Source organism: Schistocerca gregaria, chromosome 4 (genome assembly GCF_023897955.1).
Source record: "Schistocerca gregaria isolate iqSchGreg1 chromosome 4, iqSchGreg1.2, whole genome shotgun sequence".
Classification (NCBI taxonomy): domain Eukaryota; kingdom Metazoa; phylum Arthropoda; class Insecta; order Orthoptera; family Acrididae; genus Schistocerca; species Schistocerca gregaria.
In genome coordinates, this window is record NC_064923.1 from 273,006,966 (window position 1) to 273,020,301 (window position 13,336).

Here is a 13,336-nt window from a genome sequence, read left to right on the forward strand (position 1 = left end):
CACCTGTACAACACAATGCATACATGTTTGCATTTAACATTCTGGTGGTTACACTAGTTATTAATGTACCGGCATTTCATATTTGCAATGGCTTATCTTGCACTTGCATTAACCTGTGGTCTTGCAGTGTTAATCACGTAAATATATTACTTAGACAGATGAATTCCCAAAGTTTCATTACTCTGCATTAATTAGTTTATGGTATTGTGATTTTATTCTGTCAATATAGAAGCAATGAGTCATAGACAGGCACACAGAAAAAAGAAAGGAACTTGCTAGCTTTCAGAGCAATCCTTTCTTGAGCTAGAGCAGTCTAGCTCGAGAAAGGGTTACTCTAAAAGCTAGCAAGTTTCTTTTTCTTTTTTTTGTGTGCCTGTTGACAACTCAATACTACTGCTTTTCAGTGAATGGTCTGCTTTACTCCTAAAGTAACAATGGAAAACCCAGGATGAACTGTAACAATCTTATGAAAAGGATAATTTCTACTCACCATATAAGGGAGATGCTGAGTTGCAGATAGGCACAACAAAAGACTGTCACAAAATGATCTTTTAGCCAACAAAGCCTTTGTCAAAAATAGACACCCCCCCTCCCCCACACACATGTGTGCACACACACACACACACACACACACACACACACACACACCATTTTCGACATAGGCCTTGTTGGCCAAAAGCTCATTTTGTGACAGTCTATTTGTTGTGCCTACCTGCGACTCAGCATCTCCGATATACTGTGAGTAGCAAGTACCCTTTTCATAATATTGTTAGTCCTAAAGTATTTACATTCTACCAAAACTTTCATACAAAATTGTACACAACTGTAATATTTGAAAGCAGAAATATATTTTCCACTTGATATGTAAATATTATATAAAAAGAAAATTCACTTGAGAAAACTAAATTTGAAGAGAGACAGAATGGTTGTCCAGTACTTATTCCCAGTAGGTAAAATGCCAATAATGCCGATAGAAAAAGAAAGGAGCGAGGGAGGGGGGGGGGGGGGTGAGAGAGAGAGAGAGAGAGAGAGAGAGAGAGAGAGAGAGAGAGAGAGAGAGAGTATTCACAGATTTTAGAACTATCAGTTCCGTCCTCAAGGAGGAAAATAGGAATATGGCAGGAGAGGGTAGAATAGAAATGAATGGCAGTTCGTTCAGACCGCAGGATGAGTGGGGCCCCATCTGTCATGAGGATGAGGGAAACAAAGATGGAGGAGAAGACATAAAAGATTGTAGGAAATCTAGGATGGTATTTTAGTAAGCATTGTACCAGCTTCAGTCAAGAGATAAGGACAGAGTGAGAAATAAAGATGTAGAGAGAAAGAAAAATTCGATTTTATTTGTTCTTTGGCAAAAGTTTGTAATTTTAGATTTTTTTTCACTGTAGTTTCCACATATATATTTTTCCATAGGAAACAAATGATCTCACTAAAGAAAAAGAAATGTATCTAGAAGAAGCTGAAAGGTTTGCATCTTCGTTGGCATCAGACCTTCAAGAGGATGATGCTAGACGGCTCTACTGTCCAGCATTCAAAACTAAAGCTTGCCGTTGCCTTCAGGACCACATAATGTCAGCAGGTTAGTTACAGAATGTATGAAATAGAATATTTTGATGTCCTGGAGATTTTGTTCAGTTATAATTTTCGTAAAACATTTAATTCAAATAACTCAATAATGCACACACATATCTCCACAAGTATATAAAAATCAAACAAAGTCTGTGTCAATCTTTTTGGAAATTTCTTAAATATAGGATTGGCTTTCATTGCATGTTTTACACACTGCACAGAGTCAGATTAAGGGAAGGTTGTCATCTGGCAGCTGAGAACTATGATGTTCCCTTTTTTTTTGCTTGGGTAATTTGTAAGCTCCTAAACAAGTTCTGGTGCTTTTACAAGGTAATGCATTGGTGTAATGTGAGGGTCAGCAGTAGTGAGAACGCAAATTTCATTTCTCATACTGCATTCACCAACAAGTTTAAGCAAATCTCAAAGTCTGTAATGTACTGACTATTCAGCAAGACTTCTCACTAATACAAACGAAAATTTCAGTCTTGTTTGCACCAAGAATGGTTTCCATCATGACTGGTAAACATCAGTATTTCACAGAGAATGTTGCGGGTCTGGGATATGAGAGATCAAAGGACCAGCTGTCATGGCACTGTGGTTGAAGTTTCAAAGTCTGGAGATTGTGGCAGTGTTATTTTGTGTCACCAGATGGTGAGATGGGTTTGTGGAATGAGGAAGGGTTTACAGAAGAGTAGGCCTTTGACATTCAGAGTCAGTACTTTAATTCAGATGGAAGAAAATAGAAAGTTGAATCCCTTCCGATACCATGAGTTTTAAGTCAATGTGAGTTAGTTTTGAGAGATTCAGAGTCCATTTGTTTTGAAATTTTACATCCTATGACAGAATGCTTATCTAATGTACAGAACAATGCCACAGACCACAAATTATTTGATTTATTTTTGCAGGTTTCATTTATCAGTGTTAACCTCCTCAGATACCAGCTTCAGATTTTGTATACTGTACAGTGTAGGATTTTTTAAAGATTTATGGGACAGCTGTATTTCTGCATTGTGCAAACAGAAAACACAGTCATATGTCATGCATTATTTGTTTTGTTTTTATTGAATTTTCTTGTCAGGTGTGGGGGTCCTCAAATCTCAGCTGTAGAAAAAAAATCTTACAGTGCACAGTGCATCACATGGAAGGCCTTTTTTAAGAACCACCACTACCTTTTTAATTTTATAATAGTTAACATAGGCAACAAAATCTGGCATTTTTCTATATGCACTGACAGACAAAAACAATGAAGCATGCAAAAGATTTGGTTGGACATCAGTGTAACTTCATACATGTACACACTATCAGTGTGTATTTTAATGTTTACAGTAAAATCAAACATTAGAAAATCCAGGATGTCATTAATGGATGGATGGATGGATGGATGGATGGATGGATGGATGGATGGATGAATATGGTGTTATGGGCGCTCAACAGTGGACGTCATTAATGTTTAGAGTTATAGTTATCTGTGACATGTAGAATGATCACCAGAGTGCTGCCACTGTGGAGGTGTGTCCTCTGCCGCCATTGGATAAGCAGCTGCAGCAGCAAGTCGCATACCCTTAGCTTACTTATTTGTTACTTAGTTTAATTAATTTCTTTGCGTGTTTTTGGTACTTGGATTGTTTAACTCATAAATTTCAGGCGTATTTTAGTATTTGAGAGTTGTAGCATCGCGCTTTAGTGTTTACTTCGTAGATTCTTACTTAAATTGCATATGAGTTTCGTATAGGAGGTGTAATTTCGAGTTTTAGTTACTGTAATCGTAAATTCAGGCAGATTGTAGCGCAGTCATTAGGCATTTGTACAGGTTATTTAATACATTCCTTGCGTGTTTCGCTTGCGTTATCTAGGCACAGACTTGTGTTTCAGTAACTGTTATTCAACATTGATTAGAATGGACGGGGACTGTGATTGCTGTGTTCGGATGAGGGCTGAGTTGGAATCCCTTTGCTCACAGCTGCAAGCGGCGCTGACTTTGGTCGTGCAGCTGGAGGCTGTTGCCAATGGGCACCACTGACTTGGGTATCACGGGGATGTCAACCTCATCCCATCTGTCCCCAGACCGGTCTGCCGCTGTGATTGCCCCGGTTGCTGCCCGCAGTGGGGCTGAGCCCTCGCCTGTGGTTGATTGGGAGTTCGTTCCAAGGCGTGGCAGGCAGCGAAAGACGTCCCCGGCGGCTGATCGGAAAGCCTCCCCAGTGCGTCTGACAAACAGGTTTCAGGCACTGTCTCTGGCTGTGCCAGATGCAGCTGCCTGCCCTGTTTCAGAGGATCATTCTCAGCCTTCCAGGTCCGTACAGTCACAGAGGGTGGGCTTATTGGTAGTTGGGAGCTCCAATGTTAGGCGTTTAATGGGGCCCATTAGGGATATGGTGGCTAAGGAGGGGAAGAAATCCAGTGTGCACTCTGTGTGCATTCTGGGAGGAGTCATTCCTGATGTGGAAAGGGTCCTTCCGGATGCCATGAAGAGCACAGGGTGCAGCCAGCTGCAGGTGGTGGCACATGTCGGAACTAATGACGTGTGTCACTTTTGATCTGAGGAAATTCTCTCTGGATTCCAGCGGCTATCTGATTTGGTGAAGGCTGGCGGTCTTGCTTACGAGATGAAGGCAGAGCTCACCATCTGCAGCATCGTCGACAGAACCGACTGCGGACCTTTGGTGCAGAGCCGGGTGGAGGGTCTGAATCAGAGGTTCAGACAGTTTTGCGACCGTGTTGGCTGCAGATTCCTTGACTTGCGCCATAGGGTGGTGGGGTTTCGGGTTCCGCTGAATAGATCAGGAGTTCACTACACTCAGCTGGCGGCTACACAGATAGCGGAGGCTGTGTGGCGTGGACTGGGCAGTTTTTTAGGTCAGAAAGCCTCGGGGAAATAACGTGGTGGGCTGCAATCTCAAAGGGTGGATGGTAAATACAGGACGTGCTTGGATCAAGGAACAGTCGGAATTGTAGTTGTAAATTGTTGTAGTTGTGCTGGGAAAGTCCCTGAGCTTCATGTGCTAATAGAAAGCACAGAAGCTGAAATTGTTATAGGTACAGAAAGCTGGCTAAAGCCTGAAATAAGTTCTGCAGAAATTTTTACAAAGTCTCAGACGGTGTTCAGGAAAGATAGATTAGGCAGAATTGGTGGTGGAGTGTTTGTGTCTGTCAGTAGTGGTTTATCTTGTAGTGAAGTAGAAGTAGACACTCCGTGCGAATTGGTATCGGTGGAGGTTATACTTAACAGCCGAACTAAGTTAATAATTGGCTCCTTCTACCGACCCCCAAACTCCGATGATATAGTTGCAGAACAGTTCAGAGAAAATTTGAGTCTTGTAACAAATAAATACCCCAGTCATACGGTTGTAGTTGGTGGGGATTTCAACCTTCCTTCGATATGTTGGCAAAAATACTTGTTCATAACCGGTGGTAGGCAGAAAGCATCTTCCGAGATTGTGCTAAATGCTTTCTCCGAAAATTATTTCGAACAGTTTGTCCACAAACCCACGCGAATTGTAAATGGGTGCGAAAACATACTTGACCTCTTAGCCACAAACAATCCAGAGCTAATAGAGAGCATCATGACTGATACAGGGATTAGTGACCACAAGTTCGTTGTAGCTAGGCTCTATAATGTTTCTTCCAAATCCACCAGAAACAAACACAAAATAATTTTATTTAAAAAAGCGGATAAAGTGTCACTAGAAGCCTTCCTAAGAGACAATCTCCATTCCTTCCGAACTGACTATGCAAATGTAGACGAAATGTGGCTCAAATTCAAAGATATAGTAGCAACAGCAATTGAGAGATTCATTCCTCATAAATTGGTAAGAGATGGAACGGATCCCCCGTGGTAGACAAAACAGGTCCGAACACTGTTGCAGAGGCAACGGAAAAAGCATGTGAAGTTCAGAAGAACGCGAAATCCCGAAGATTGGCTAAAATTTACAGACGCGTGAAATTTGGCACAGACTTCAATGGGAGATGCCTTTAATAGGTTCCACAGCGAAACATTGTCTCGAAATTTGGTAGTAAATCCGAAGAAATTCTGGTCATATGTAAAGTACACAAGCGGCAAGACGCAGTCAATACCTTCGCTGCGCAGTGCCGATGGTACTGTTACCGATGACTGTGCCGCTAAAGCGGAGTTATTGAAAACAGTTTTCCGAAATTCCTTCACCAAGGAAGACGAATGGAATATTCCAGAATTTGAAACACGAACAGCTGCTAGCATGAGTTTCTTAGAAGTAGATACCTTAGGGGTTGCAAAGCAACTCAAATCGATTGATTCGGCCAAGTCTTCAGGTCCAGATTGTATACCGATTAGGTTCCTTTCAGATTACGCTGATACAATAGCTCCCTACTTAGCACTCATATACAACCGCTTGCTCACCGATAGATCTGTACCTACAGATTGGAAAATTGCGCAGGTCGCACCAGTGTTTAAGAAGGGTAGTAGGAGTAATCCATCTAACTACAGATCTGTATCATTGACGTCGGTTTGCAGTAGGGTTTTGGAGCATATACTGTATTCAAACATTATGAATCACCTCGAAGGAAACAATCTATTGATACGTAATCAGCATGGTTTCAGAAAACATCGCTCTTGTGCAACGCAGCTAGCTCTTTATTCGCACGAAGTAATGGCCGCTATTGACAGGGGATCTCAAGTTGATTCCGTATTTCTAGATTTCTGGAAAGCTTATGACACCGTTCCTCACAAGCGACTTCTAATCAAGCTGCGGGCCTATGGGGTATCGTCTCAGTTGTGCGACTGGATTCGTGATTTCCTGTCGGGAAGGTCGCAGTTTGTAGTAATAGACGGCAAATCATCGAGTAAAACTGAAGTGATATCTGGTGTTCCCCAGGGAAGTGTCCTGGGACCTCTGCTGTTCCTGATCTATATAAATGACCTGGGTGACAATCTGAGCAATTCTCTTAAGTTGTTCACCTTATGATGCTGTAATTTACCGTCTACTAAGGTCATCCGAAGACCAGTATCAGTTGCAAAGTGATTTAGAAAAGATTGCTGTATGGTGTGGCAGGTGGCAGTTGACGCTAAATAACGAAAAGTGTGAGGTGATCCACATGAGTTCCAAAAGAAATCTGTTGGAATTCGGTTACTTGATAAATAGTAAAATTTTCAGTGCTGTCAATTCAACTAAGTACCTGGGTGTTAAAATTACAAACAACTTCAGTTGGAAAGACCACATAGATAATATTGTGGGTAAGGCGAGCCAAAGGTTGCGTTTCATTGGCAGGACACTTAGAAGATGCAACAAGCCCACTAAAGGGACAGCTTACACTACACTTGTTCGTCCTCTGTTAGAATATTGCTGCACGGTGTGGGATCCTTACCAGATGGGATTGACCGAGGACATCGAAAGAGTGCAAACAAGGGCAGCTCGTTTTGTATTATCACGTAATAGGGGAGAGAGAGTGTGGCAGATATGATACGCGAATTGGGATGGAAGTCATCACAGCAAAGACGTTTTTCGTTGCGGCAAGATCTTTTTACGAAATTTCAGTCACCAACTTTCTCTTCCGAATGCTAAAATATTTTGTTGAGCCCAACCTACATAGGTAGGAATGATCATCTAAATAAAATACGAGAAATCAGAGCTCGAACAGAAAGGTTTAAATGTTTGTTTTTCCCGCGCGCTGTTAGGGAATGGAATGGTAGAGAGATAGTATGATTGTGGTTCGATGAACCCTCTGCCAAGCACTTAAATGTGAATTGCAGAGTAGTCATGTAGATGTAGATGTAGAAGGACACAGAAATGCTGCATACTCGTTTTAGACAGTATTATCAGCACCTAACATAATTTGAAAGGGTCCTCATAGTGGTTTCCCATTTGGCTGGCTGGTAGAATCCTGTAATATCCAGATTTGTGGGGCATCAGACATGACAGGAGCCAGATGTTAGACTGCATATGGGAACATGAGGACAGACATACTCGTCAGGGTTCTGATTGATCATGTCTGACTACCACAATGGAGGACTGCCATACTGAGTGCCAAGCACATCATATCTTTTTCACAGCAGTACCTGCCATTCAAGATCAAATAATGGATTCCCTGCACCTTTTTGTGTCTTTCTGCACCATTGATCAGAGACTAGAAGCGGCGGGAGTAGGAAATTATGATTCCACGTGTAGACAGCCATTAATGCCACAATAGAAACCGCTTTGTTTGTAATGATGATGTTACCAGAAGCATGGACTGGCATCATATTGCATTCAGAGATGAATAGCAGTTCTACTCTATCCATGATCCATATCCTGACAGAAATTAACAGTGCAGATAATAAGATGAAAATTATATGGGATACTGTGAATCAAGAGTCATGACAACCAGAGTACAAGATACTATAACAATTAAACTAAATGATAAGTGTTTTGTCTGATAATTCAAAAGTTGCATGTTTTTTAACATTTACCTTCTAAGTATAGCAGCAAGAGAATCTTTAAAACTGTCATTTTACAAAACTTTAAGCAATTAGAAGAGAATCCTCCTCTGAAATTAATAGAATTATAAAAATTTTAAAAACAAAAGCTCATGTGTTGTTGGAATTTCAAACAGAATTCTGAAAAGTTGTTCTAACTTAATAAGTAAGATCCTAAGTGGTATATGTAAAGTATCAGTGGCACAGGGATTTTATCCTGATAGATTAAAATATGCAGTTGTTAAACCCCTAATAAGAAAAGTGACAACAAAGACGTGAATAATTATCATCCAATTCTCTTACTGCCATTTGTTTCCAAATTACACACATCAAAAAAAGTTTTGCATCACCTCGGTCCCAAGAGTTCTGGAAACTGTACAGAAAATTGGAATAGAGATCAACATAAACATCATTTCCACCCTTTTTATTGCTCATGAAAATCACACATTGCATGTTGTACCACCATACAGTGAGACCTTCAGAGGTGGAGATCCAGATTCCTGTACACTCTGATACTTCTAATAGCCAGTAGCACATCCTCTTGCACTGATGCATGCCTGAATTTGTCATGGCATACTATCCACAAGTTCATCAAGGCACTGTTGGTCCAGATTGTTCCACTCCTCAATCGTGATTTGGTGGAGATCCCTCAGAGTGGTTGGTGGGTCACGTCATCCATAAACAGCCCTTTTCAATCTACCCAGGAATGTTCAATAGGGTTCGTGTCTGGAGAACATGCTGGCCACTCTACTCGAGCGATGTTATCCTGAAGAAAGTCATTCACAAGATGAACACAATGGGGGCACGAATTGTCGTCCATGAAGACAAATGCCTTGCCAATATGGTTGCACTGTTTGTCAGAGTATGGCGTTCAAGTATCATACAGTAGTTACGAAGCCTTCCAGGACTACCAGTGGCACACGTCAGCCCCACATAATGTTGCCCAAAAACAACAGGGAACATCCACCTTGCTGCACTCGCTGGACAGTGTGTCTTAGGTGTTCAACCGGAGCAGGTTGCCTCCAAACATGTCTCTGACGATTATGTGGTTGAAGGCATATGTGACACTCATCAGTGAAGAGAAAATGATGCCAATCCTGAGCAGTCTGTTCAGCATGTTGTTGGGCCTATCTGTACCACACTACATAGTGTTGTGGTTGCAAAGATGGACTTCACCATGGGCATCAGGAGTGAAGTTGCGCATCATGCAGCCTGTTGCGCACAGTTTGAGTCATAACGCGACGTCCTGTGAGTGCACGAAAAGCATTATTCAACATGGTGGTGTTGCTGTCCGGGTGCCTCCGAGGCATAATCCGTAGGTAGCAGTCATCCACTGCAGTAGTAGCACTTGGGCGGCCTGAGCAAGGCATATCATTGACAGTTCCTGTCTCTCTGTAGCTCCTCCATGTCCGAGTAACATTGCTTGGTTCACTCCGAGATGCCTGGACACTTCCCTTGTTGAGAGTCCTTCCTGGTACAAAGTAACAATACAGATGCAATTGAACTGCAGTTTTGACCATTTAGCTGTGGTTGAACTACAGACAAAATGAGCTGTGTAGCTCCTTTGTTGTGGAATTATTGGTACTGATTGGCTGTCGGACCCCCTCCATCTAATAGGCACTGCTCATGCATGGTTGTTTACATCTTTGTGTGGATTTAGTGACGTCTCTGAATAATCAAAGGGATTGTGTCTGTGATACAATATCCACAGTCAAAATCTATCTTCAGGAGTTCTGGGAATCAGGGCGGTGTAAAACTTTTTTGATGTGTGTATTTGGAATTAATGTAATGGAAAGTAGGTCCACACTTAAGTGTAGTGAAGTGTAGTCTCACACGTAAATAATAACAGTTTAGTCAGCATATCATAATTTGGATTCCAGCAGAGTTTCTTCACTGAGAATGCTATTTAAACTTTCACTCACCAAATATTATAAGCCTTAAATAACAAAATATTGCCAGAGTTTGTGATCTTTACAAGGCATTTGCATAAATCATGACACATAGAAAAACTTTATGGAAGTGATGGCTTCATACACAACTGGTTTGAATGATACGTAACAAACATAATGAAAAAGTTGTGCTGAGTAATTCAAACAATTTTGGAAGGAGAGAAAATTTTGGTGGCTGGGGAGAAATCACAAAGAGTGTCCCACAAGGATCAGTTTTGGGCCCACTCCTATTCCTTATGTATGTCGATGACCTTCCACTTAACATTCATTGAGCAGAATTGGTACTTTTTGGAGAAGATAGGCATAGGTATTGGCCGGAGCTGTCCTAGCTGTAGGTACACACTGCTGGTCTGATTCTGTTGGTGTGCTTATAACCTCGATTCTGCAGAGTGCTACACTTAGTCCCATTAGTTGTAATTGGTGGATCTCTGTCACATGGCTTTTCATGAAGTTGTGCTGCGTTTATGCGAAAAGTCTGTTGATGTTTACATTCATTGATATGAGCTCTTGGAAGGAGGTCGGCAGCCCACCTCGCTTGTCTGTTGTGTGGGCCCTCAAACTGATGAGGGGCCACAATGACAAAATTGTTTCTCTAGACAACTCCTGTCCCATGGATGAATTGTTTAAAAACTGGTAGCCTGCTAAAAAAACTTTTAAGTGTAGTTGCATGAATCCTTGAACAGGATTAGAAATGTGTTCATTAATATTAAGAATAATGATGTATACACATCGAGGTAACTGCCTTAGTCTACGTTATTTCAATAAAAGATCTAGGGAACATGTAACTAACTAACTAACTAACTATCAATATGAAACTGTACCCCCTCTGGCTTGTATACACGCACAGATTCAGTTGTAAAGGGCTGTTTTATCCTTTCACAAGAGAAGCTGGCCACAACTGGTGTAGGCTGCCTTGATATCCTGGATACTGGGGCACTGGGACAGTGCTGATGTCTAAGCTGCTCCCACTCATGTTCTGCCAGGGACACATCTGGTGAGCTTATTGGCCATGAGAGTACCTGAACATTACACAGGTAGTTCATAGATAGGATGCAGGGTGTCTGTGATGTAAGGTTATGCCATCAGAAATCCCTCAACACTACCAGGCTGTTGGCTCCCCATGGCATGACGCTAGAAATAACAGCATTGTGCCTTTTCAAAACAATGGAAGAAGGGAACCTCTCTCCACATGTCACTCCTATACTCAGTGCTGATGGTCTTTAGGGATAGTGTAGAAATGCTATTAATCTTTGAACACAATAAGAAGCCATTCCATCAGCAGTCTATGCTTCCTGGTCAAGGTTCCATTACAAATGCAGTCATTTATGGACATTTTAAAGACTTTTCTTATAATATTGCAATTCTTTTTAGAATGCAAATGATATCAGAACATGACAATCTTTTGTATAAATTTCCCATTTCCTCTTAAATGAGATATAAATCCCTTTAGTTGTTATGACTTACTAGCTTTTTTCTTGGACTTTCTGGATAATTTTTTTAGGGAAACTACTTTCAAATATTGCCACAGATTTACTATAGAATAATTCAATTATATTTTAGCATTTTTTTTCTCTGTATACCTCATCCCACCTCTTTCAACTTATTCTTTTAACACTGAACCCTGTTGTGTCTTTAATAAACATCACAGCTTCGTACAAATGTGTCTCAGAGTTGAAAGGTTCTACATTGTTTATTCCCATTAATTGTGCATCATGATCAAATAATTCATTAACAATGTGGTGCATATTAATTTTTTCAACGTGAGCTCGATCTATACAAATTTTATCAATCAGGGTCCTGCTATCTTGCTATGCATGAGTTGGAAAATTCAGTATTGAAATCAGATTGAAACAACTAAATAATGATTCCAGTTCATTTTTCCTGTCAGAATCTATTATGAAATCTACATTGAAATCTACAAACTCTACTAACTGTTTCTTTTTATCTGACAGGTAGTTCAATAATGCATATAATTTTCTCATAAATATCTTAAAGTTGTCTAGAGGGAATCTGTAGACTGTTACAGTTACAAGCGAAATATTCTTCAGAAGCTGACTTCTAAGTGCTGATCTACCAAAAAACAGTTTGTTTCAATATTTACGACCGCTACGGTCACAGGTTCGAATCCTGCCTCGGGCACGGATGTGTGTGATGTCCTCAGGTTAGTTAGGTTTAAGTAGTTCTAAGTTCTAGGGAACTGATGACCTCAGATGTTGAGTCCGATAGTGCTCTGAGCCATTTGTTTCAATGTTTTTCACTTTGTGGCCAATTTTACATGCGTTGCAAATCCTTTTCTCATGTTAACCATACTGATAAGTGGGCACATACTGCCAAGTGCTTTGTAAACGTGACTCAGTATTGTAATTGCTGAAGCAGTATAACTTACCCTCTCAAACCATGAAGTTTTGTTTTGCTTTGTTTTCTCCTTGCCATGTGGACACTTAACTCTTTTTTTGTCAGGCTGTGTATTTGAGTCTATTGTGTAACACTTCTTTCTGACAATGGAGATTTTTGTCAGTGATACCATCCATCTAAATTTTCTCTGTACTTAATTTGCCATGATTTAGATGAAAGATTTAAATAATTACATTATTGATCTAGTTAAGAATTTGTCAGTTTGTCAAGATTGTTGATACTTGGAAAAGAAAAAGAGGAAGGGATCCTAAAGAAAGGTTTGTATGTCATAACTAGTGTTGGTCATGGAGCAGAACAGAGGCTTAGGGTTTACACTATTTCAATTGGAGTATCTGGTATTCTCCTGTTGAAAAGTAAGTATGGGACCTCCAAACAGGTGGGTTGAATTGCCTGCTCTATTTCTGTCAGAAGTTGTTGTTACATGCACACACAACAACTTCAGAAATTACTCTTTTTTATGTGAGCTTCAGAGGGATTAAAAATACAGGGAAGAAGAAAATGGTCTAAAATCTGTTGTTGTTTTCTGTATACATGGAAATAAAATGTCAATATTCATAATAATGAATTGTTTCCAAACTGATTCATGTTCAGTGAAATATAATCAAATTTTGTTTTCAAGAGGACGAAACTATTAGAAAAGTTTTGAAAGCTTTGATGACCACAGTTAAATTTAAAGTAACAAGAATATTGTTAGTTTTTACATGGAGACTGAGAAAAATAAAGTGAGTACAAGAAAAATACTTGTTTTTGTTAGTAGTAGTCCTCTATTAAAAGCTACTGGTTTGGGTGGATAAATCCTCTGTTTTACAGTATCTGTCAAACAGAACTGCATTATGGAAACAGTCAAGCTATGAATTAATTAGATCATAGGAAGTACAAAGTATAAAATCACCAAAAGGAAATTGATCATTGACAGCAGTTTATGCATTTGTTGACCAAAAATTGCCAATGTTGAGTGCCTGCAGTGTCACCCTCA

General features: G+C 40.3%; 1 protein-coding gene across 3 annotated transcripts in view; it reads left to right on the forward strand.

Annotated features, from left to right (window-relative positions):
• LOC126365997 (uncharacterized) overlaps nucleotides 1–13,336 on the forward strand; it is a 119,126-nt gene that overhangs the window by 41,375 nt on the left and 64,415 nt on the right. For all 3 annotated transcript variants that reach the window (XM_050008820.1, XM_050008821.1, XM_050008822.1), the window contains exon 5: nucleotides 1,414–1,579. In XM_050008820.1, the coding sequence (XP_049864777.1) occupies nucleotides 1,414–1,579 (166 nt within the window). The remainder of the gene's footprint in view (nucleotides 1–1,413; nucleotides 1,580–13,336) is intronic.